The 25554-nt window shown below is 39.1% G+C and overlaps 1 protein-coding gene across 1 annotated transcript in view; it reads right to left on the bottom strand.

Annotated features, from left to right (window-relative positions):
- Nucleotides 1–2545, bottom strand: part of STK3 (serine/threonine kinase 3) — a 322020-nt gene extending 319475 nt beyond the window's left edge. The window contains exon 1 of the mRNA XM_082675272.1: nt 2397–2545. Within this exon, the coding sequence (XP_082531398.1) occupies nt 2397–2422 (26 nt within the window). The 5' untranslated portion in view covers nt 2423–2545. The remainder of the gene's footprint in view (nt 1–2396) is intronic.
- Nucleotides 2546–25554: the final 23009 nt, after the last annotated feature.

The raw sequence follows: 25554 nt of genomic DNA, 5'->3' as shown, positions 1-25554 counted from the left end.
GAAAATTTGATAGGATCTAATGTTAAACTAAATAGGATAATGAAAGAATGGCTCTACACGAAGAAAAAACAAAAATACTAACTGAGAAGCAGCTATTGGTCATACAGACTTGAGCATCAGCAACATATATGTGACCATGTAAAAATGTATGGGCCCTAAGGAAGAGCTACTCACAGCAGAAAAGCAAAGTGGCCTTCTTACACAGATTAAAAACAGAACAAAGGGGGCCAGAAGATTATAGAAAGAGGTGACCATGGAATGCTAAGAAAGCAAGCATAGTTTCAAAAAGAGGCATCACTGTACACAATGAGCGGGTGCACAGCCCTTGCAGCCAATCAGACCCAGGGTTCTGGCACCTCCTCCACCTGCCCAATTTATTTAATCTCTCCAAGCTTCATTTAATGAGTCAAATATAAACTAACAACTAACATTAATGAACATATCATGAAGCACTGTGCTAAGTGCTTTACATCTGACCTCATTTACTCCAAAACACATTTTACAGATTAAGAAATTAAATTTAGAACTAGCATAGTAAATTGCAGAGCCAGGATTCCTATTTCTTGAGACAATAAAGTAAAAGAATGTATATATAAAATTCCTGGCAAATAGTAAGACCTCAAAAAATGGTAGCTATATTTCATTATTAGAGGGTAATGATTAAGAGGAGCAACACAAAAATTCACTGTCAGTTATCTCTGTCGTAGCCTTCCATGTGGCACACCCCCCTAGTGACCTCATCTATAAAAACAGGATTAATGTCTGTAATCCAACCTACTCAGCAGGGTTGCTATAAGGATTAAATGATATTATGAAAAAGAAAATGCTATGAAAAAAATTTTAAGAGATACTCAAATATATGGGATTGTCACATATCTTTTGCTCTTTAGAAATGCCTTCCTGGATGAACATGTCTCTCTGAAGAGAGCTAAAAATAACTCTCTTAAATGTGCAACCACCACTTTGAAGGTATAAGTCACCACGGAACAGTGATATTATACCACCCACCCCTCCCCCAACCCCTCCAGGTTCTCTAATGTCCCTGCAAGGCAGGGGTTCTCTTACGTCTATAGTGAAACTCTGATAACTCGGAATAGAGCTAATCAATACAGAGAACTTGTACTCCAATTCAGAGTTATTCAACTTGGCCTTATGGTACTATCTTGGAGGTGCCCCTTACAGTTCTTCCAAAACAAGATGGGGGAAACACTGATTCCAGTTTTCTTCTATAGTGTTAAAACTGGGTGCCAAATCAATATTAGAATTGGGATATTTTAAAATGCCAGAAAAGACTCTATCAAGGGCTCTGACAGCAGGTGTCTTTTGGAAACTCCTCCACAACCCCCCTTTTTCACCTGAACAGATGGTTCCCAGACCTCAAGGCTCACATGTCTAGTCACACAATTCACAACAGCTCACAAAGTTCCTACCTTTTTAATTATTACATGTTCCTGAATATACCACCTTTCATCTAAAGATCTCTAAGTATCAAAACACTCTTTACTCTTCACAACAGCACTATGGGAGAGAGATTAGTACACTTATTTTATAAATTAAAAATGAGAGACTGAAGTTAAATGTTTTATCCAGCATCAGTTGATTGATTCATTCTTAAGGAGAAAATGCACATTATGAATTTATATCAATGGACAGCCTTGATTCAGCTTCACACGATCATTTCAAATACCAGTTCAAAAGTATCTACTGTGTACTCGTACACTTCCAATATAACAAAGAATAAATATAAACTAACAGTAAATACCAAAGCATCACTATTTTTACATGCTAAAAGAAAACCAAACCAAAAAAAAAAAAAAAAAACTATATGGCAGAGGGGTTCTAATTTAAGATTCCTACTGTCTTGCATCCATAAATACTTTTGAACTTGCGGAGGAAGGGGAGAGGAACACCTGTCAGTGCAGCATATCCACACTAAGTTTTACAAGGCTGTGTAGCTATTAATATTTAATTCCTTGAACTGTAAATAAACAACCCGCTTTCTCAAAAAAAAAAAAAGGCAATATTATGGAAAACATTTGACAGGAAAGCCTACATGGTTGTAAGCAGCCCAATAATTTCCTAGTTTTACGTCTCCCAGTTCGTGAACCTGCCACGAGGGAAAACTCCACCCGCCCCAGGAGTCCGGCCGCCGGGCGCCCAGCGCTGCCCACCGACTCTCCACCCGCGCCAGGCCCGGCGGGCCGCGGGGGAAGCGAGGCTCGGCCTCCCCTCGGGCCCCCTCGCCCCACGGACAGATGCGGCTCGGCACTCGGACCCGCCTCGCGACCCCCGGCGCGCCCGGCTCAGGGCCCCACAGTCTGGGAGAGGTGTCTCGGTCCCCCCCAGGCCTAGCCGCCCCCGCCCCCCTCCTTCTCCCCACGCCCCGCGTTCGTTACCTCTTGGGCGCCGGCGGCTGCTCCATGGCGGCTGGGGGCAGAAGGAGGTACCAGGTGGCCGGCGAAGGTCGGAGCGGGCAAAGAGCCGGGGCACCGGCCGGCCGAGCCCGGGTAACCACAGAAGGAAACTCCAGGAACTCCAACCAACTTCCCCGTAACTCCGCAGCGGATCCCCCGCCCGCTGGCGAGTGCAGCGCCTCCCGGCCCGCCCCGCCCCTCGGCCGCCGGCCTCCGGCTGCGGGTGGGGAAGGGTGGGCGGAGCCACGCGCTGGAGAGGGTGACTGGTGGGCGGAGCCGAGGGCGGAGGGAGGGGCCGGTCCTAGTGCAGGGGAAAAAAGGAGCTGGGACTGGAAGGGCGAGAGGGTGAGGCCTAGTCAGGACCCAGAGCCTCTCTCTGCTGGCCTGGGGCACGTTGCTTTGAAGTGGCCCAAAGCTGCCGCTCCTCACTTGCCTTCATTGCTTTTGCCCCAGTCTGATTTGACTCATTTCTCTGGATTTCCCAAGGATACCTCCCAAACATCTTGAGCAGTCGTTTGAAGTACTAACTGCCCACGCTCCCCTCCCTAGTTCTCATTATAATTATTGGTTATGTTTTCCCCCAGCCATCCCCCAGTAATAGGGATACTTCTGGAAATTCTTGTTTGATTTGATTGTGGACAAACTCCTCACAATAATTAGGTCTAATTACAAAGAAAATAATTACTGCAGTGAGATCTCTCATGCACTAGATTCAGTGTGCTGTGGCCTTACCAGCTGTTCAACTGGGTAACCTGGCAAAACTATCACAAATTATGGTGCATGGAAAAGTATTCAGTTAGACCCCTCCTTGCATCCATATTGTGTGTGTACCGCTTAACCTTAAATTTCATCTATAAATATCTTTCTTATGACCATACACAGCTGCTATGTAATGACTTTGCTTGTTTTTGTCAGAAATTGTCAAGATGTAGTATCAGAGTTTTTTGAAGATTCGAGCAAAGAATATGAAGAGAATATTGTAAACATTAATCCAAATTACACTTGTCTATTAACAGTCTTTTTGCATTATTTTAAGTTTTGCTATGTAATAAACTTACATGATTTATTTTCAAACCATTATATTCTCCCCCAAACTTAGTTATTTTAAATTTGTTAAGACCATTCATTGTTGAAACCTAAAGTCAAATTCTGTGAACAAGAGAGATTATTACAGAATTTATACTTATTTGCATTTATTAAAGATCCACAGAATAACAGTTCGGAAGTAACAAGACAATCATTAAGATGTCAAAGCTAGGAAGAACCTTTGAAATTATTTCATTCTATCCCTCACTCTGTCCTCATCCCCAACACTGCTAGTCCCTTTGGGCCTATGGGTGGTAACAGCTCTGCAATTCCCAGATTCCTCCTCTATTCTCTACATTCCCCTAGACCTCAACCCTCCTCATATGACCCTAATTTGAGTGTACCTTCAAAAGGGTTTCCTACTGGAACCCTAACTGAGACACCCATAAAGAAGGCTTGTGGAAGGAGGAGGAATAATATCAGAAAATAAATCTCTGCGGTCTCCCCTCAGTTTGAAAGGGAGAGGGCTAAAAATTGTTGTATGACCCCAATGGGATCAGACACTTGGCCTACATTATCTCATTAAACCCTTAAAACTGCCTTGTTAGGTAGTTATTCCTGCTTTAGGTGAAGAAACTGAGGTTCAGATGGGTGGAGGGAATTACCCTAGGCCAAACAGAAAATCTGCATTCTAACTCATGCCTTTGTAACTCCAAAGCCATGCCTTATCCCACTGTAAGTCAGTCAATATATATTTACTGAGCACTTATGTATGCAGGCACTGTTCTCAGTGCTGGGGATTCATCAGTAAAGAAAATAGACAAAAAATTCCTGCCCTCATAGGGTTTACATTCTAGTTAGGGGAACATAATAAGACAAATAAGTAACTAATCAATAATGTTAGGTACTGAAAACAGGTCAGGAAGAAAAATAAAATGGGGAAAGGGGATATAAAGTGGAAACAAGGGGTGAAATTTAGAAAGGGTGGCCAGGGAAGGCCTTAATGAGAGGGTGACTTAGGAGGAAGTATGGGGAGAGCCATGCAGATTGCTATAGGAAGAGAACTGTCAGGCCAAAGGAACAGTAAGTTCTAAGGCCTGAGGCCAGTGTGCCCGGCGTGTTCTGTGTTACTGAATAAAAGGAATTGTTTTTCTCCTGAATTACTCAGGAAAAAAAAAATTGTCTCAAGTATCTGTTTTAATTTGTGGAAAGCCAGCCTGAAGATTCCAAGAAGGAAAGAATAGAAATCATCATTCAACCTGCAAATGAGAGGCAACAGAATTCATGAACAGATAAAAGCTGTAGAAAAATCTAAGATTTAGATAAGGGTCACTCAGCTTCACTTAACTGTGAAAGCAGCATAATCTGTTTCTGCTTCCAACCGTTCCAGTTAGAATCAAAATCAAGTATGCACTTTAATTATACTAGTGAACAGCTCACCACAATTCCCAACTGAGTGCTCTAAGAGAAATAGGAGAGAAAGCTTCAGTTTGGGACCCAGTTCCTCTGAATAACAAAAGTGCATTCCTTGTCACTGAATATATACACCGCCATGTTTTATAGGTAGAAAAATATTAAAATTTTTTTAAAAAAATTTTCCTTGCTATACTAGTTGCTGCTGTTTATTGAAACTACAAGTTTGTATTACTCTTTTTTCTCAATTTTCTAATTATTTGAAAAATAATACTAATTAACAACTGTTAAACTTTCTTACCTGGAAGAGTTTGGGACAAAGAGAAAGCTCTCTCAAATATATTACATTATGTAACTTTTTCTTTGCAGGGAAGTGTTTCCTTTCAAGAGGCAGCTTTACAAAGCACTTTCTCTTGATCTGTTTTCTCTTTTCTAACTTAATTTTATAGTTATCCTGGAACTAGCATGTTGCATTTCAATTCAACCACTATCCTCTTTTATCATAGCAATCTTAAATTTTTATTTCATTTATTTGTTTCACTTATTCCCCAATAAGAACAGTATCTTTTTTTTTTTTTTGCGGTACGCAGGCCTCTCACTGTTGTGGCCTCTCCCGTTGCGGAGCACAGGCTCCGGACGTGCAGGCTCAGCAGCCATGGCTCACGGGCCCAGCCGCTCTGCAGCATGTAGGATCTTCCCGGACCGGGGCACGAACCTGTGTCCCCTGCATCAGCAGGCGGACTCTCAACCACTGCGCCACCAGGGAAGCCCTCTAAATGACTTTTAAAACAAGAAACCTAGAGATGTCCTTTCTAGGTTTGATTAATTCTTTAATTTCCTTCTATTTCCTGCCCTACTGTGCACTACAGGGTCTCCTTGGCCTATTTCCCTCCCCTCAAATGATGGCTGTCACAGTTCAGGCACCACATGGAGACAGGACAATGTCCATCAATAGAAGGTTATTTCTTTCTGAATACCACTTTTTAAGATGGTGGAAAAGACTATTCTAAAAGCCCTTCTACAGACTCTCCTTCATATTCTGTTGGCCAGAAGTATGTCACAGACTTATCTATGAGAAAGAAAATGGTGTCACGAAAACCTGTATAGACTAATTGCAATTCACCCCATGGGGGTGGGCTTGGAGCTGAGGCTGGGACCAGCCTTCCCAGAAGCTTATGGCAAGGAGAAGCATGAGAGAACAAAAACTGAGATTCTTTACTAACAAAGAATGGAGGAATTTTTATTAGGCAACAGCCTACAATGTCTGCGAAAAATAAGTACCTAGAATGTGACAGTCCCTGAATAAATGCTTGCTGAATCAGTGAATAGATTTCCACACAAAGAAAACATCAAGAATTTTAAGAGACCTAGATAATTTATAAACTCCATGTTAAGTGAAAGTAAGCGTACCTTTTGTCATTTTATTTCCACTCAGTTCCAAATTCATCCTTCATTGCCTGCTCTGTAAAAATGGAGCTAGGTCCAGTAAATATTTTTCTTTATCAGGTGGTAAGACAAATCAAGCTTTGTCACTAAAGGACTGTGGAGAGACATTACAAAAGCAAAGAGTTTTCCTTCCTGGTTGTTGTGTGTTCCATTGGCTCTGTCCCAGGGGCTGCTTCCCTGGGTTCCGGTAGTGCATGCAGGCAACAGCATGCAGGGGCCAAGTGTTTCCCTCCCCACCATAACTTCGCCCTCCTTTGGCCACTTCGGCTGCAGAGTGCCTCCAGTGAGACACCTCACCGTGAATAGCTTTCCCCAGCAACCTAAAATTTTCAGAAAGTTCCAGAGGGCAGATTTTTTTCCACTAGCATGGCACCAGAGCAACTCCTTCATTCAGTGAGACATAGCTGTGCTCTCTCCAACAAGGTTTGCATCTCAACCTGGGGTGGGGGGTGGCCTCTTCTTTGGGTGCTCCATTTCAGCCCCAGAAAAGTACTGCTGCTGATTACTGCTATTCCTATATTCTTTAGCGTTCTCTTTGCTTCTTAGCCAATCCCTTGTTACTCCAATCCCCTGTTATAGTTAAAAATTCTTTCCATTAAACTTTCTCTATTCAAATAACCATGTGCTCTCTGTCTCTTGTGGTTTCTGTATCAGATTGGACCTTGACTAATACAGAGAATAACAGCAAAGAATCTCAGGCCTCACTGTAAACTCAGAAAAAGGATTAATAAGACTGATTTCATTTTCAGCTCAATGCATAATTATCTACACAATCACTAGGACTTATGGAGGAAAAGATATATTTTGAAGATATGGTCCTTGTGCTCTAAGAATATGGTTTGGTTGAAAATATAGAATATAGAGAATAGAAAATATAGAATATAGAATATATATTTTCTAGAATATATATATTCTAGAAAATATAGAATATATTCATATGAGTAAAATAATGGTTCAAATCTGTATGTAATAAACTATCTGTAATTTCTGTCATTCAGAAAAGTGTGTAGTTCAAATTGATATGGGCTGGAGCTCAGCAAAACAAAAATGCCTTCCATTTTACAAAACCCACCCTCCTTATACGTCACTGAGAAGGAGAAAATCAGTTTCTGTTATATACAAATATAAGTTCCAGAACAAGCTAAAGATCTCTCAAAACACAGCAATGATTTATTAAGACACTAAACCTGGGGACAGAGTGAAGGAAAAGAAAGAAATCAATACTAAGAATCTGGTAAACTCCACGACTTCAAGCCTTTCCATGGTCGACCTTTAGTTAAATTAATATAAGGAACCTATTGTCAATAAACTAATCAAGGCTATGCTTTCATAATTTCTCTTTTTATATTTTTGTTTCTTTAAATTTCTTTTTATTCCTACCTATGGTCTGTGAATAATTTCTAATTTGTCTTGATTAAATTAAGCAGAAAGAAAATTGTTTACTTACTTTTAGGCCAGGAAAGCTAGAAGACTACTCCTTCACAGATATGCAGTGGTGACAGCAGTTAATGCTGTTGGAAAACTGGACCATAAGACTTACAGAGAAGTTGGAATAAAATTGAGCCACCCTTAAGGCAGTCATGTGATAGATTCAAACTGAACTTAAATCCAACTTCACAAAGCTTGGAAAGATATAGATTTTCAGGAACAGTCTCATGGACATGCTGAGGAAGGACTCATATGACACATTAACAAAGCACAGCTTCCTAAGAATCTTCTTTACCCATCTTTCTCCCTTAAATTTTCATGAGAGCTATCCAAATTGCTTCTCCCTTGTTCTCTCTTATACTCACTCACCCTTCCTCTCCCTCATTTTGCTGGTACTTCAAGCCCTTTCCTGCAGAGAATAGTTTGACTTCCTTCTCTTCAATTCCATAACTCTTCTAGCTCTTCTTATCTTGGTCAACACTACATAGTCCTGGGAGACAAGAAATGAAGGATCCTTCCCATAAGGGGGCCAGGGAAGCAGGAAGGAGAAAGATTGTGAATATTCAAACTTCAATATTTTTGTCCCTATCAAACATTCTTTCAATCAACATTTACTTATTAAGTTGCCAGGCATAGACAACAAGGTTTGGCCCCTACCCTGAAACTACAGGGTTTTCCCATTAAAAGTTTTAACTTGCTCTGTCTTTTGAATTTCTTTCTAAAGGAAGTGATTCTCTTACAAGAGGTAATTTTTTGCTTAATGAAGTAGTTATTTTACAAAAATTACCCATGGAATACTTTTACATGGCTAATTTCCCTCAAGCATTTAAGCTATGGTTTCAATTTCAGTGTTCACTGAGAAAGAGGTTAAAATAACCATGGTTTTTATAATCTCTTTTGAAACAACTAATCAAAGGTATTAGAAAAAATTGTCTTAAGGGTACCTTGCTAATAAATCACCACTGACAAAGGTGGATTATCTCTTCATATTTGCCACAAATGAAGTGGGGGAGAGTAAGAGAGAATCTTCTGAACACCACAGACTTATGCTTGGTAAACTGAAATTATCTTTTAAAATGTAATTCAAGAATAAAAGCATTGAAAACATAGATAAACATAACTTACTAATTTCTGACTGTATTAGTTATCTATTGCTGTATAACAAATTACCCCATTATTATTTCATAGTTTCTGTAAGTCAGGAATCCAGGTGCAGCTTAGCAAGACCCTCCAGCCCAGAGTCTCTCAAAAGGCTACAGTCAAAGTGTTGGCCAGGGCCACAATCACCTCCAGATTTAATTTGTAAATTTAGAGTAATCTCGTTTTTTGTTTTTTTTTTTTTTAATCTTGAGAAGATTTTTTAGAATTGAACAAGCTAAGGCTCAAGTTTAAAGAGAAGAGAAAATACAGAAAAAGAGCTCATAAATTTTGGGGGAAAAAAGAGAACAATGAAGAAAGACTTGCCCCACTGGACGACAAAACATAGGATAAAATTGTAGTAATTAAAACAGCATGGTATTAATTCAGAAACAGCTAAATTAATATATGTGATGAATACTGAGCCTAGAACAGAATGATTTTTATGTGGAAATGTTTATGATAAAGTAACATTTCATATCACAGAGCAAAGAATGAACCACTCAGTAAATTGTATGAGCACAACTGACTATCTGTTTGGAAAAATAAATAAATAATATTAGATCTCTGTTGATATACCCCTGTATCAGGCTTCTTTATATTGCAAGCAACTGAAGACCCAGACCAAACTGCCTTATACAACAAAGGGTTCATTTAAATGGAAGACCCAGAGATAGAGCCGACTGTAGGGTTGCTTTGATTTAGTGGCTCAATACTGACATGAAAGACACTGGGAGGTTTTGTTTATTTATTTATTTTTGTCTTCTTTTTCCATCTCTGGGTTTTGACTTCTGCAATGCCAGCTTCATTCTAAGGCTAAATTGCTGCCAAAGGTTCAGTCTTCATATCTGTATACAGACCGCCCAAAAGGAGAAAAGCACTATTTTTTGGTAGCTCCCTAAAAAAAAGGAGAAATCTCCTCTTCCAAAGAACTTCCACAATCTCCCTTCTTGTCTCATTGGCTCAAGCTGTCAGCCTGACCTATTTCCCAACATGCAATGATTTGGCTTACGCCTTAACAAATGATTGGCTTATCTGAATAAATCAGTGTGGGGAGATGAATGCGAATTCTCTGTTTGGTTTAAAATAGCAGGACCCTCTTTTAGAGCTATGGGTGGTATCAATTTCCACTATGACCACCCCAAACGAAAGAAATGCCTATTACACAAAAGAGGAAAGAAAGAAAGCCTCCATGTCCACTATGACAATATATCAGAATAAATTCCAAATGCGTTAAAGATCCAACTGATTGGGCTTCCCTGGTGGCGCAGTGGTTGAGAGTCCGCCTGCCGATGCAAGGGACACGGGTCCGTGCCCCGGTCCGGGAAGATCCCACATGCCGCGGAGTGGCTGCGCCCGTGAGCCATGGCCGCTGAGCCTGCGCGTCCGGAGCCTGTTGCTCCGCAACGGGAGAGGCCACAACGGTGAGAGGCCCGCGTACCGCAAAAAAAAAAAAGATCCAACTGGTTAAAAACAGACAAACAGGATGCTCTATGCTCTACACTCTACGCTCAAGGAAGTAGAGCAGAACTCCTCACACTACAAGTACGATCTGCATATAGTGGTTTCCTTCCAAAGAGTACAGTATGAAAAGGGGAGAAAGAGTAACTTTTCAGTAGGGAAACACCACCTCAGCCAGGTGATCAAGGTTTACAACAGTAATCAGTCATATTGGTTGTAGGTACCATTGATATGATGCGATGAAAAGGGCATTTTACAAAACTCTGTGATCTTCCTCTCCAAAATACAAAACCCGAGTGTCATTATGAGAAAACCATCAGACAAATCCCAACTGAGGTCCATTCTACAAAATACCTGACCATTACTCCTCAAAACTGTCAAGATCATCATCAAAAACAAGAAAAAGTCTGAAAAACTGTCACAGACCAGACTAGGCTAAGGAGACAAAATGGCTAAATGTAATGAGGTATCCCAAATATACTGGGAGTCCTTGAACAGAAAAAGAACATTAGATAAAAACTTGAAGAAATATGAATAAAGTATAGGCTTCAGTTAATAATAATATCAATATTGGCTCATTAATTGTGACAAATGTACCATGCTAACATAACATGTTAATAATAGGGGAGACTGGGTTTGGGCTATATGGAAACTCCCTGTACTACCTTCACAACTTTTTTGTAAATCTAAAACTATTCTAAAATTAGAAGTTTATTCTTAAATGTTTTAAACACATTAAAGACATCCAAGATATGTTTTAGAAAAGAATAGAAAAGAATATTTTAATAATCATAGATAGAAAACGATCTGACAAGCAAAATGCAAAACTCAGAAAGCAGAAAGGAAAAATTGAACAGATCTGACTACATAAGAACTGAAAACTTTCATAAGAAAGACAATAACCAAAGTTAATAGATACCCAACAATGAAATAAAAGTATCTGAAACATATATATTAGATGAAGGACTCATATCTAGAATACAAAGAAAGAGAAAGAAACTAATTAGGAAATGACAGTCTAAGTAGACAGATGGGGGAAGCATCTAAAGTGATAAAATCACAGAAGAAATTGAAATGATAAGTAAACATGAAAGGATGCTCAACCTCACCAATAATCAGGAAAATGCAAATGTAGCAAGACCAATGTTTTTAAGTCATTGGAAAGGGAAAGGGAGGGGGAAGGGGAAAAGGAAGACAGCAGTAGGGAGAGTATATGATTGCTACTCAGAGCAACTTGCGTTTATAACCTTATAAGTGTGAGATTACATAAATCACAGCAAGATCCTTTTTGATCCACCTCCTAGAGAAATGGAAATGAAAACAGAAATAAACAAATGGGACCTAATGAAACTTAAAAGGTTTTGCACTGCAAAGGAAACCATAAACAAGACCAAAAGACAACCCTCAGAATGGGAGAAAATATTTGCAAATGAAGCAACTGACAAAGGATTAATTTCCAAAATTTACAAGCAGCTCATGCAGCTCAATATCAAAAAAACAAACAACCCAATCCAAAAATGGGCAGAAGACCTAAAGAGACATTTCTCCAAAGAAGATATACAGATTGCCAACAAAAACGTGAAAGAATGCTCAACATCATTAATCATTAGAGAAATGCAAATCAAAACTACAATGAGGGGGCTTCCCTGGTGGTGCAGTGGTTGAGAGTCTGCCTGCCGATGCAGGGGACACGGGTTCATGCCCCAGTCCGGGAAGATCCCACATGCCGCGGAACGGCTAGGTCCGTGAGCCATAGCCGCTGAGCCTGCGCGTCCAGAACCTGTGCTCCGCAAAGGGAGAGGCCACAACAGTGAGAGGCCCGCATAGCGCAAAAAAAAAAAAAAAAAAACTACAATGAGATATCATCTCACACCGGTCAGAATGGCCATCATCAAAAAATCTAGAAACAATAAATGCTGGAAAGAGTGTGGAGAAGAGGGAACACTCTTGTACTGTTGGTGGGAATGTAAATTGATACAGCCACTCTGGAGAACAGTATGGAGGTTCCTTAAAAAACTAAAAATAGAACTACCATATGACCCAGCAATCCCACTACTAGGCATATACCCTGAGAAGACCAGCATTCAAAAAGAGTCATGTACCAAAATGTTCATTGCAGCTCTATTTACAATAGCCAGGACATGGAAGCAACCTAAGTGTCCATCAACAGATGAATGGATAAAGAAGATGTGGCACATATATACAATGGAATATTACTCAGCCATAAAAAGAAACGAAATTGAGTTATTTGTAGTGAGGTGGATGGACATAGAGTCTGTCATACAGAGTAAAGTAAGTCAGAAAGAGAAAAAGAAATACTGTATGCTAACACATATATATGGAATCTAAGAAAAAAAAAGAAATAAAAAAAGGTCATGAAGAACCTAGAGGCAAGACAGGAATAAAGACACAGACCTACTAGAGAATGGACTTGAGGATATGGGGAGGGGGACGGGTAAGCTGTGACAAAGTCAGAGAGTGGCATGGACATAAATACACTACCAAATGTAAAATAGATAGCTAGTGGGAAGCAGTCGCGTAGCACAGGGAGATCAGCTTGGTGCTTTGTGACCACCTAGAGGGGTGGGATAGGGAGGGTAGGAGGGAGGGAGACGCAAGAGGGAAGAGATATAGGAACATATGTATAACTGATTCACTTTGTTATAAAGCAGAAACTAACACACCATTGTAAAGCAATTATACTCCAATAAAGATGTTAAAAAAAAAAGTGTGAGATTAAAAACTATATAGCTGCTCAAGGTTTCAGGAAGCCCACAGTAGACAAGCTGTAAAGTGTGCTGCAAAGCTGAATACAAAACTTAGTGAGGTAGAATGAAAATAATCGCTACCTTTGTTTAGGAAAATATCTTGATAAGCTTCTTTGGGTCGGGAAGGTGGCGCCCAAAGATTTGCTCTAAAACGAGGCGATATGTAAACAAAGAGCTAGAAACAGAATTGGAAATGTATATAAATTCCAAATGTCTTTGGACTCAGGAAGAGATTTAGTAAAGCACTAAATAGAAGCAGAATTAGATTTGACTGCCATACCACTGAAGTGTATTCAGGAAGACACTAAATGGCCTCAAGGCTAGGCATATTTTTAAACTTGTGTTAAATTTCATCTTTCCTTAAAAATTAAGTGCTGGTAACGAGTAGCTAGTTAATATTTATTCTAGGCTTAGGGAATGGTTATTTTTATAGAAAAAATATAGTTGTAGAAAAGTTTAGGCTGTCAGCCTTAGTTGTCCACAGCTGGAGGAAGACTAGCTTTTGGCATGCGGCCATGTCCAAGCTCAACCACTTACCTGAGGGTACCAAATTCTAGGCATGGTGCCTAGGAGGAAATAAATAGCCTCATATGTTTTAACTTATAAAGTCATGGCAAGCATCAAATATGGATAGGGTTAATTAAACTTACTCCACAAATATATGAATATTAGCAGGAGAGGGTGCCCCTTCAAGCTTCAAGAGGCAATATTACAAATAGAAAGTGCTAAGGTTTTATAATAGGAATTATAATAGTAATTCACAAATCCATGCACTCATATAGGTTGAAAATACAAACAAATGTGAGACTGGTATTGTAATCATCATAATTATCTCTAATATTATCACAGACTATGGATCCATTATAAGCTTTTTTTTTTAAGGAAAAGGAAATTCCAGGCATATTCCAAATATTTTTAAAGTGTCATAATGGAGAATAATCACTTTTTCCCACAAAGCCCCATTTTACTCTTGTAGACTTCTTCTCCATGGTCATTACCATCATCCTTATCATCACCACCATCATCATCAACACTTACTGAACACTCACTCTGTGCTAAGAGCTTTACATTAATTTTCTTATTTTTAAGTGTGAGATCTTTTAAAAATGCAAGTAATGCTGGATGTTATTACCAGTTTACACAGTGGCAGCAATCTTAAAGCAAGTTCCTTTGGGAATAGAACACAGAACATTAAACCTGAGAACTGAAGGGAAGGTGGCATGAAAGACAAAAAACAAAAATGAATTTTCCTTCCTTCACAATTTTGCTTAAAATGAGAACTATATGTATGGATTATGTCAGAATGAACCCAAGATGTTTGTTATATTGTATTTTTAACTGGTTCCTTTTTATAAAATGCCTCAAGCATAGTCAGCATAGAACCGACTGAATAACTGACAAGTGCAGAACACTTTCCTAATTGCTGTGATTAAAATTTTTAATTAGAAAAGTATAGTCTTTCAATCAAGAAAATCTGGGAAATATAGAAAATGGTAAGCTCAGTAAAAGAAAGTAGTATCAAGTTATACATCCGAAGTGCAATTGTCTTGAACATTTTGATTAACCTTTAATTAAATCTTGTGATTTTCAAGGTTATGTTAATATTGTAACATAAGCATTTTCCATGTTATCAAAGTCTTTATAATCATCATTGTAATTGCTGCACTGAGCTTTATGATAATTTACTTGCTCCATTTAAAAAATTTAGGTTGTATCCAACTTTTCAATATTATATACAAAGTTACAATGCACATATTTGCATAGAATTTGTGTTTTAGAATTATTTTCTGGGATAAAGTCCATAAACAAAATTAATGGAACAAGAAGCATGAGCAGTTTAAAACTTTCAACATATTACTATCAAAAATTGCTTTGGACTTCCCTGGTGGTGCAGTGGTTAAGAATCCACCTGCCAATGCAGGGGACACAGGTTTGAACCCTGGTCTGGGAAGATCCCATATGCCATGGAGCAACTAAGCCCGTGCACCACAACTACTGAGACTGTGCTCTAAAGCCCGCAAGCTACAACTACTGAGCCCATGTGCCACAACTACTGAAGCCTGCACACCTAGAGCCCGTGCTCTGCAACAAGAGAAGCCACCGCAATGAGAAGCCCGCGCACCGCAATGAAGAGTAGCCCCTACTCACTGCAACTAGAGAAAGCCCGCGCACAGCAGTGAAGACCCAATGCAGACATAAATAAATAAAAATTGCTTTGCAAAAGATATTGGAAATACAAAATATTGGATATATTCATTTGGAAATATAAATTATTAAAGACTTTTTGAAATAAAAATGCATACATGCTTTAAATCAGCAATCCTACTTCTAGGAGTCTTTCCAACAAAAATAGTTACACATATATTCAAATATGGATGTACAAGGTTTTTGTTTTAACATTGTTTGAATTAGGAAGAAAACTGGAAGTAACCTAACTAAAGGGAAATAAATTGTGTTACGGACATATTATGGGAAACATAAAGCTGTTAAGAAGAATTAATTCCCTCTACAATTTTGACATGAAAAGATCTCTTAGAGAGTTGAGTGGAGCAAGAGTTAATAGATGAATAATCAAATAGAATGATTTCATTTATTAAAAAATAAGTAATTATATGTTTGAAGACACATTAAAAAATCAATAGAGATTGATGGTTGCAAAACATTATGAATGTATTTAATACCACGGAACTGTACACTTAAAAACTGAGTTATTTGTAATGAGGTGGATGGACCTAGAGTCTGTCATACAGAGTGAGGTGAGTCGGAAAGAGAAAAACAAATACCGTATGCTAACGCACATATATGGAATCTAAAAAAACGGTACTGATGAACCTAGTGGCAGGGCAGGAATAAAGGCACAGACGTAGAGAAAGGACTTGAGGACACGGGGGCAGGGGAAGCTGGGACGAAGTGAGAGAGTAGAATTGACATATATACGCTACCAAATGTAAAATGGATGGCTAGTGGGAAGCTGCTGCATAGCACAGGGAGATCAGCTCGGTGCTTTGTGATGACCTAGAAGGCTGAGATAGGGAGGGTGGGGGGAGGCTCAAGAAGGAGGGGATATGGGGATATATGTATACATATAGCTGCTTCACTTTGTTGTAGAGCAGAAACTAACGTAACATTGTAAAACAATTATACTCCAATAAAGATATTTTTTTAAAAATCGTTAAGATGGTAAATTTTATGTCATGCATATTTTACCACACATTAAAAAAAAAAATCAATAGGGATTACACATCTGTAGCTGAGACTTATAGTTGTCCCACCAAGTAATTCTCCTCTTCTTTCATAGTTATAAAATACCAAATTAAGCTGGGCACATTTCCCAGCTTCCCTTGCAATTAGAATTGGCCATGTGGAAAAATTCTGGCCAATAAGGTATAAGCAGAAGTGCTTGTGGCACCTCCTGAGATCTTCCTTAAGAAATAACTGATACATTTGTCTGATTTTCAATAACTTTCAACAGCATTTATTTATTTTCATGCATCTGTGGAGCAGCTGTGCTCTGTCTACATTCATTCATTCTGGGGCCCAGAATGAAGGAGCAGCAGGTCAGGAGAAGCTCTTCTCTTAGAGGCAGCAGAGGTGCGGGAGGGCAAGCAGAAGGATGGAGGCTTCTTAAGGCCTAAAGTTGGAACTGAAACACTGTTACGTCTGCCTACATGCCACTGACCAACCCAAGTCACAAGGCCAAGCCCAAAGCCAAGAGGCAGGGAAGTATATTCGACCAGCACGAGGCTATGGCAAGGATGTGAATGTAGAGGTTAGATGTGGGAGGAGGAGAGTTAGGGTCTGTAATACACAATTTACTTGAAGATATTAAGTTAATTGTCCAAAATTACATATCTAGAATGTGTCAGAGCCAGGAATTTAAACCTAATTTTACTGGATCCCATGTTTTTTTTCTTCTCACCACTATACATTTTTGTATTTTTATTCTGTTTTAATTCAGATAGGATAATTTTTTCCTCATTACTCAACCTTTTCATCTTTTTCTTTGCTGTTCTAGTGTGTGTAGTATTCCAAATGAACTTTAGGATCATTTTGTCAAATCCCAGAAATCGAACAACTAAGAAAACAAACTCAATTAAAAACTGGGCAGAAGATCCAAATAGACATTTTCCCAAAGAAACACATATAGATAGATGGCCAAGGGGTAGATGACAATGTGCTCAATATCACTAATTATCAGAGAAATGCAAATCAAAGCTGATTCACTTTGTTATAAAGCAGAAACTAACACACCATTGTAAAGCAATTATACTCCAATAAAGGTGTTAAAAATAAATTAAAAAAAATAAAGACAATGGCCTTACTAAAAAAAACAAACACAACAACAACAAAAAAAACCCACAGTGAGATAGGACCTCACATCTATTAGAATGCCTATTATCAAAAAGATAATAAATAACAAGTATTGGCAAGGATGTAGAGAAAAGGGAACCACTTGTGCACTGCTGGTGGGAAATGTAAATTGGTGCAACCACTATCAACAACAGTACGGAGGTTCCTCAAAAAATTAAAAATAGAACTACCATATAATCCAGCCATTCCCCTCTGGGCATCTACCTGAAGAAAATGAAAACAGTAACTCAAAAACATTTATGTACCCCCATGTTCATTGCAGCATTATTTATTGATGTAATAGCCAAGACATGGAAGCAACCTAAGCATCCATCAATGCATGAATGGATAAAGAAGATGTAAGATATACATACGGATACAGGTATAGACATAGACATGAATATAGATATAGATATAGATATATGATGGAATGTTATCCAGTCATGAAAAAAGAAGGAAATCTTGCCATTTGTGACAACAGAGATGGACCTTAAGGGCATTATGCTAAGTGAAATGAGTTAGACAGAGACAGACAAATACCATATGATCTCACTTACATGTAAAATCAAAAAAAAAAAAAACCACACAAAAAACCTTTTAGATACAGAGAACAGACTGGTGGTTGCCAGAGGCAGGAGGGTCATGGGGGGCAGCAGGTGGGCAAAATGGGTGAAGGGAGTCAAAAGGTACAAACTTCTAGTTATAAAGTAAGTCATGGAGGTATAATATACAGTGTAGTGACTGTAGTTAATAACAGTGAATTGTAGATTTGAAAGTTGCTAAGAAAATGGATCTTAATATTTCTTATCACAAGAAAAATATCTTTGTAACTATATGTGGTGATGAATGTTAACTAGACTCATCGCGGTGATCATTTCACAATATACAAATATCCAATCATGCTGCACATCTGAAACTAATATAATATTGTATGCAGTTATTCTCAATTTTAAAAAAAAGAAAACAAACTAATAACAAATAAGAAAATAAACTGAAAATGAACCTATAAATTAATTTGGGAAGTGCTGACATCTCTAAAATGGTTAGTTTTCCCTAAAAGGAATAATGGTGCGGCCATTACTATCAGTTTTATGCATGTAGGCCTATCCTGTTAATGTTATTCACAATCCTTTTGGACCACCTAGCTATTCAATCATTTTATCTACAGTATTTATAATATTGTCACTTTCTAACATTTACAATTCTTATTTCTGTTTTCTACCTTCTTGTGTTGGAAAAATTTCCAGAAGAAAGTTATTGGGGATTTTCTCACCAGAAAATATGGTGATGATAGTTAAAAAAAATTTTTTTAAATCACAGTAAAGAAGTCTTCTTCTCCTATAATTTTTAAAGAGGATTTTTTCCTTAAAGAAATTAGTATGTAATTTATCAGATATCATTTAACTGTCAGTATGTGATCAAGTGATTTTTTTCCTTATTATCCTTAAGACATTCTAATAACCTTCCTAATATTGAAACACTCTTAGATTCCTGAGACAAATACTACTTGTCAGTGTGGATTATTATTTCAGTGGGTAGTTAGAATTGATCTACTAACATTTATTTAGGATTTTAAAATCTAGGCTTTAAAATCTAGAAAAGATGTCTCAAATGCCCACTACATGGTATATGAGAGTAAAACCCTCCTTACAATTTCTACAAATTCCCAGGGAGGCTTATATTCCCATAGCCCCCTCAAACTTCAAGTTCCTGCTTTTGCTCAATTGGATCAGCTGATGGATGGACTTGGATGCTGTTTCTTGATCCTCTGTTCTGGACAGTTAACCCAACTGTGGAACTCTACCCTTTTCTTAGATTTCCACCAAAAGCACGCTCACATGTATGTGTAGTATACTTAACTAAAATGGAAACAATATAAAATTCCACGTTAGATATACCTGGCCTAAAAGTCTTTTAACAATTTTTTGTTTTTATAAATTTATTTATTTTATTTATTTATTTTTGGCTGCACTGAGTCTTCATTGTGCTGAACGAGCTTCTCATTGTGGTGGCTTCTCTTGTTGCGGATCACGGGCTCTAGGCATGTGGGCATCCGTAGTTGCAGCACGCGGGCTCAGTAGTTGTGGCTTGAGGGCTTAGTTGCTCCGTGGCACGTGGGATCTTCTGGACCAGGGCTTGAACCTGTGTCCCCTGCATTGGCAGGTGGATTCTTAACCATTGGTGGGAGGGTTCTTAACTACTGCACAACCAGGGAAGTCCCTTTAACAATTTTTGGATCTTCTTTCTCTTGTTTCATTGCTTAGACCTCTGCTTTCTCCATTTTATTTGCCTGGCCAATCCCTCCTCTACCAGATCAAAAAAAGTTTTCCCACTCTCTTATACAAAAAAATTTAACTCTTTCTAGTTCACACCCTTAAACTAAAGCTTTGGTGTCACTTTAAATATCTAGCCAAACCCACCTAGGTGCTCACCCCTCCAAAAAGTAATTTCATGTACATTAGTCAGATTTTCTGCAGCAGCAAACAACTTGAAATCTTTATAGCTTCCAAAAACAAGCATTTATTTACTGTTCATGGTATCCGTTAGTGATTGCAACTCTGTTCTATGGACCTTCTCATTCTGGGAACCAGGCTAAAGAAGTACCCTTTCCCATGGTAGAGGGAAAAGCAAATATTTTGGCAGAAACACACTGCTTCTTAAAGCTTCTGCTTAGAATTAACACATTGTCACTTCCTGTCATCTTCCATTGACCCAAGTCACATGGCTGACTCAGAAAATGGGGTGGGAAAGTAAACTTTGTTCTGTTATAGAGAAGAGGATAGCTGGAAACATTAACACAATTTATCACAATGTAAGAAGAGTCACCCTCCTTAAAATTAATTGTAAACCGAAGCTTTATCCCCACCCTCTTATATTATATTCATGATTAAGATGGGTGTGTAATAGTGGTTCTGGAGGTTATCAGTTATGAGTGTGGGAGGGTGCCTATCAGAAAACCTAAAGAGCTTTTCTATCCTAACCTCCACCTCATTCTGATTTGTCCCTGGGGATAGGGGTAGGTAGGTACATTTTGCAAAGAATCCTCAAGTGATTTTGATACTTCCTACCCTCAACCCTTTTGAGAACCACTGGAAAATGGTTTCAGAGGGAATGCTCTTATCAGATTTTGTCCACGGCATTCCTGTCACTTTAAGTATGAGTCCTCCAATTCTCTGTGTTGCAGAGAGCACATAACAGACACAAATAGGCAATAACATCTGCCTCAGATATTTGGCCAGAACTCTCCTTCTGCCAAGAGAAGCTTTTTTATACTGCAAGTGTTGGGTTACAGTGATTTGCTACTTTAAATTAAAAAACTATTGGTGAAATTTCTGTGGGAATATATTTTGAAAGCATTCAACCAGGAAGAGTGAAACATCACTTTAGATTGGGCTGAATTGGTCAATGTGGATGTACTTACCAGAAGTGCCACATGAAAATTGCTGGCTCAAGCAGCTGGGTGTCTAACTGGGTTGAATAAGACAAATCAGTCTCCAACACTGGCCCTCATTAAAGAAAGCAAAGATGCCAGAAATCCCTTGGCATATATACAGGAAGGAAATTAAAGACTCCTTGAGATAGGAATGTTGGAACAGATCCATTGTGAGTATCCTACTTGTGTACCCATAACTGCTGCCCCAAGAAGGACTGGAATGACTATTCCCTGCCTTAAGGCCTTGAGACCCACTCTGCTGAAGGAAATTTCAGCATCTTTTTTTAAAAAAGTGCTTCACTATGTTTTGAATGTTGGAAATTGCTGGTGGGAAACGTTGCAGTGAAAATGTGTTCCCTAGTTTCAACTGGGAAAGGGGAATCTTGGGACTGTAGAAGTGAGATAGCCTCCCTCAACAATCAGAGGCACACTGTGCATGATTATAACAGGCAGGAACATCAGCTTGGTAATCAGACTGATCTCTCAGAGATCTCTGACCATGCCTATTTGAGTGTAGCATGCCCACTAAAGTCTTACTTGATTTGTACAGTCAAAATACCCTAGATGTGTTGAATAATTGTCTGACCTGAGCTAATACAATAGAATCATGACCTCATCCAATTTCCAGAGCTGAATCCACAGATCTACAGCAACTTGCTTAAAGGGGTAACTAGGTACCATATTATAACAGCTAAAGTTCATTCTTTGACTATTACTCCTGGACATTCTTAATGGGCATTTAATAGGATAACTGTGTCTAGGATGAGAGAAGTAATTAAAGCCTTTTTTGGAAACTTTTAGATACTTGCTTTGAGCTAATAGTAATTTCTGGCACACAGAAATCCACTGAAAGTTACCTATAAGAATAAGGATGTACCTGGGTCAGGTAAAATAAATGAAGTTTGACCCAGTCAAATTCTAAACCCATTCACTCTGTGGATTTTTTTTTTCCAGTTCCTGTGTTGATAGAATATTCTCAATGATTGGTAAAAATTCCCAGATTTTTTCCCCTGACTTTTATGGTTGGAAGAACTAAATGGAAGGCACTGGTTTCCCACTCCCTTTTAAAATAGTAAATCAAAGGCAATGCTACATCTCTGGAGGAATTTCAGATATTAAGGCCTACCCAACAGCTGTTTTTACTTCCTCAACACAACGCCATTTTTACTTAAAAGTTATAAGACAACAATTTGCCTCAAGAAGACTGAATTGCTCCCAGACACCTGAGGGTGAATCTTAATTAGACTAAGTCCAAATCTAAATAATTCCATTCTCCTTGCATTAATTGGTTTAGGAATGGGAATATGATGCCATTCTGTCCAATATGTGAGGGAAAGCCTGCTGGGGAAATGAAAGTATCTCAAAACATTCTTGGAAGAATGACAATGGATTACAGCTAGCATGATCACGTGGTGATTCTAGTTCCAAGTGCTGTTCAACATATGTATGGGGCAAAATACTACAGCCTCAGGCTTCCCTGGTGGTGCAGTGGTTAAGAATCCGCCTGCCAATGCAGGGAACACAGGTTCAAGCCCTGGTCTGCAAAGATCCCACATGCTGCGGAGCAGCTAAGCCCGTGCGCCACAATTACTGAGCCTGTGCTCTAGAGCCCATGAGCCACAACTACTCAGCCCGTGTGCCACAACTACTGAAGCCTGTGCTCCACAACAAGAGAAACCACCACAGTAAGAAGCCCAGGCACCACAACGAAGAGTAGCCCCCGCTTGCTGCAACCAGAGAAAGTCCATGTGCAGCAACAAAGACCCAACACAGCCAAAAATAAATTAACTAATTAATAAAAAAGAAAATACTACAGCCTCAGGCACTAGTATACAGCTCTGGAGCTAGGAAATACTCTTTTCTACCATGGCATAGGCAGCATGGTAACAAAAGCAGCCAGACCAGAAAGTTGCTACCATCAACTAGGGACCGACTAGACATCAGGGCTTCTGCTGAAGCTGCTGCAAAAGCACCAAAATGGATGCTACATCACATGCGGAAATCCTCACTGCAAAGGCACCTGGGTAATGTAGAGTTTAGTTTTCCAGTTTCTGGTGTACACAGAGTCATGTAACTGTTGGGCTGGACTCTTACCAAGTGAGCCAATTTGCAATATCTGCCACACTAATTAGAGGAATAAAGGGAATTTATTGGCTAATGTACTTGGGAAGCCTGAGGGGTAGAGCTGGCTCTAGACACAATGAGGAGAAGTTCATACCATGCTACCAGCCCTCTCTTTTTCTCTCTCTTCCTGTTTTTCAATTCTGATTTTATTCATTCAACAAACATTTACTGAGAGCCTACCATGTGCCAGACACTGTTAATAGTGTTAGGGGGCCACGCCCAGAGCCTATTCCAGTTGCATGGGTCCCCGGACGGGGTGCCCATCACCTGCAGGGCCACATGGGTCCCTGGGCCCAAGGCCTACCCCCACCAAAGCCTCCCCACGGGTCCTGGCAGCCCGAGTTCCACCCCTCTCCAAGGCCTCCTCTGGCTGCACTGGCCCCTGTGGGTGTTGTACTGGGCCTGCCCCCTAGGTGTCTTGTGCAGGCACGTGTGCTCCAGGCCAGCTCCAGGAACAGATGCTGGTGAGAGGAACATTTGCAGAGGTGGGGCTGACACAGCAGGTCCAGAGACCTACCTAGAGGTCTTGGATCTCTACTGGGGAGGTGAGGGTAGGCTGTAGCTCACCGTGGGGCCAAGGACACTGATAGAGGAGGCACCAGGGAATTTTTTATTTTCGTATTTTTTAATTGTTTTTATTTTCTTTTACTTTTTATTTATTTATTTATTGCTGTTGTGGTTCTGTTTTGTTTCATTGTTGTTGATTCATTTTTATTGTTATGTTTTCTAATATATTTTAATTTTTTTAATTTAATTTAATTTAATTTTTTCTTTGTTATTGTTCCGCTCTTTTTTGTTTGTTGTTTTTTTGAGTTTTGGGGGGGTTATTGTTTGTTTGGGGGGATGGTTTTGCTTTTTTGCAGGACAGGAACACAGCCCCACCCATCAAAAAAGCAAAATGACAAAAATATGTTACAGACGAAGGAGAAGGTAAAAACCTATAAGACCAAATAAATGAAGAGGAAATAGATAACCTAACTGAAAAATAATTCAGAGTAATGATAGAAAAGATGATCCAGAATATCAGAAATAGAATGGAGGCATGGATTGAGAAAGTACAAGAAATGTTTAACAAGGACCTAGAAGAACTAAAGAACAAGCAAACAGTGATGAACAACACAATAACTGAAATGAAAAATACACTAGAAGGAAACAATAGCAGAATAACTGAGATAGAAGCACAAATAAGTGAGCTGGAAGATAGAATAGTGGAAATAACTGCCAAGGAGCAGAATAAAGAAAAAAGAATGAAAAGAAATGAGGACAGTCTCAGAGACCTCTGGGACAACATTAAATGTACCAGCATTCAAATTACAGGGGTCCCAGAAAAAGAAGAGAAATAGAAAGGGTCTGAGAAAATATCTGAAGAGATTATAGTTGAAAACTTCCTTAACATGGGAAAGGAAATAGCCACCCAAGTCCAGGAAGCTCAGAGAGTCCCATACAGGATAAACCCAAAGAGAAACACTCCAAAACACATATTAATCAAACTAACAAAAATTAAATTCAAAGAAAAAATATTAAAAGCAGCAAGGAAAAAGCAAAAAATAACATACAAGGGAGTCTCCATAAGGTTATCAGCTGATTTTTCAGCAGAAACTCTGCAGGCCAGAAGGGAGTGGCAGGATATACTTAAAGTGATGAAAGGGAAAAACCTACAACCAAGATTACTCTACCCAGCAAGGATCTCATTCAGGTTCAATGGAGAAATCAAAAGTTTTACAGACAAGCAAAAGCTAAGAGAATTCAGCACCACCAAACCAGCTTCACAACAAATGCTAAAGGAACTTCTCTAAGCAGGAAACACAAAAGAAGAAGAAAAGACCTACAAAAACAAACCCAAAATAATAAAGAAAATGGTGAGACTTCCCTGACAGGATAGTGGTTAGGACACCACACTCCCAATGCAGGGGGCCTGGGTTTGATCCCCAGTCAGGGAACTAGACCCCATACACATGCCACAACTAAAAGTTCCCATGCCACAACTAAGGACCCCACATGCCACAACTAAGGAGCCCACCTGCTGCAACTAAGGAGCCCGCCTGCCACAGCTAAGGCCTAGTGCAACCAAATAAATAAATAAATAAAATTAGATAAAAATCACTGATTCTTCTTAAAAAAAAATGGTAGTAGGAAGATACATATCAATAATTACCTTAAATGTAAATGGATTAAATGCTCCAACCAAAAGACAGAGACTGGCTGAATGGATACAAAAACAGGATCTGTATATATGTTGTCTACAAGAGACCCACTTCACATCCAGAGACATATACAGACTGAAAGTGAGGGGATGAAAAAAGATATTCCATGCAAATGGAAATCAAAAGAAAGCTGGAGTAGAAATACTCATATCAGATAAACTAGACTTTAAAATAAAGACTGTTACAAGAGACAAGGAAGGACACTATGTAATGATCAAGGGATCAATCCAAGAAGAAGACATAACAATTATAAATATTTATACACCCGACATAGGAGCACCTCAATACATAAGGCAAATGCTAACAGCCATAAAAGGGGAAATTGACAGTAACACAGTAATAGTGGGGAC

This window comes from Grampus griseus (assembly GCF_964374135.1).
Source record: "Grampus griseus genome assembly, chromosome: 17".
Lineage (NCBI taxonomy): Eukaryota > Metazoa > Chordata > Mammalia > Artiodactyla > Delphinidae > Grampus > Grampus griseus.
Note: the sequence above shows the minus strand (reverse complement) of the source record. Positions and strands in the feature narration are given on the sequence as shown.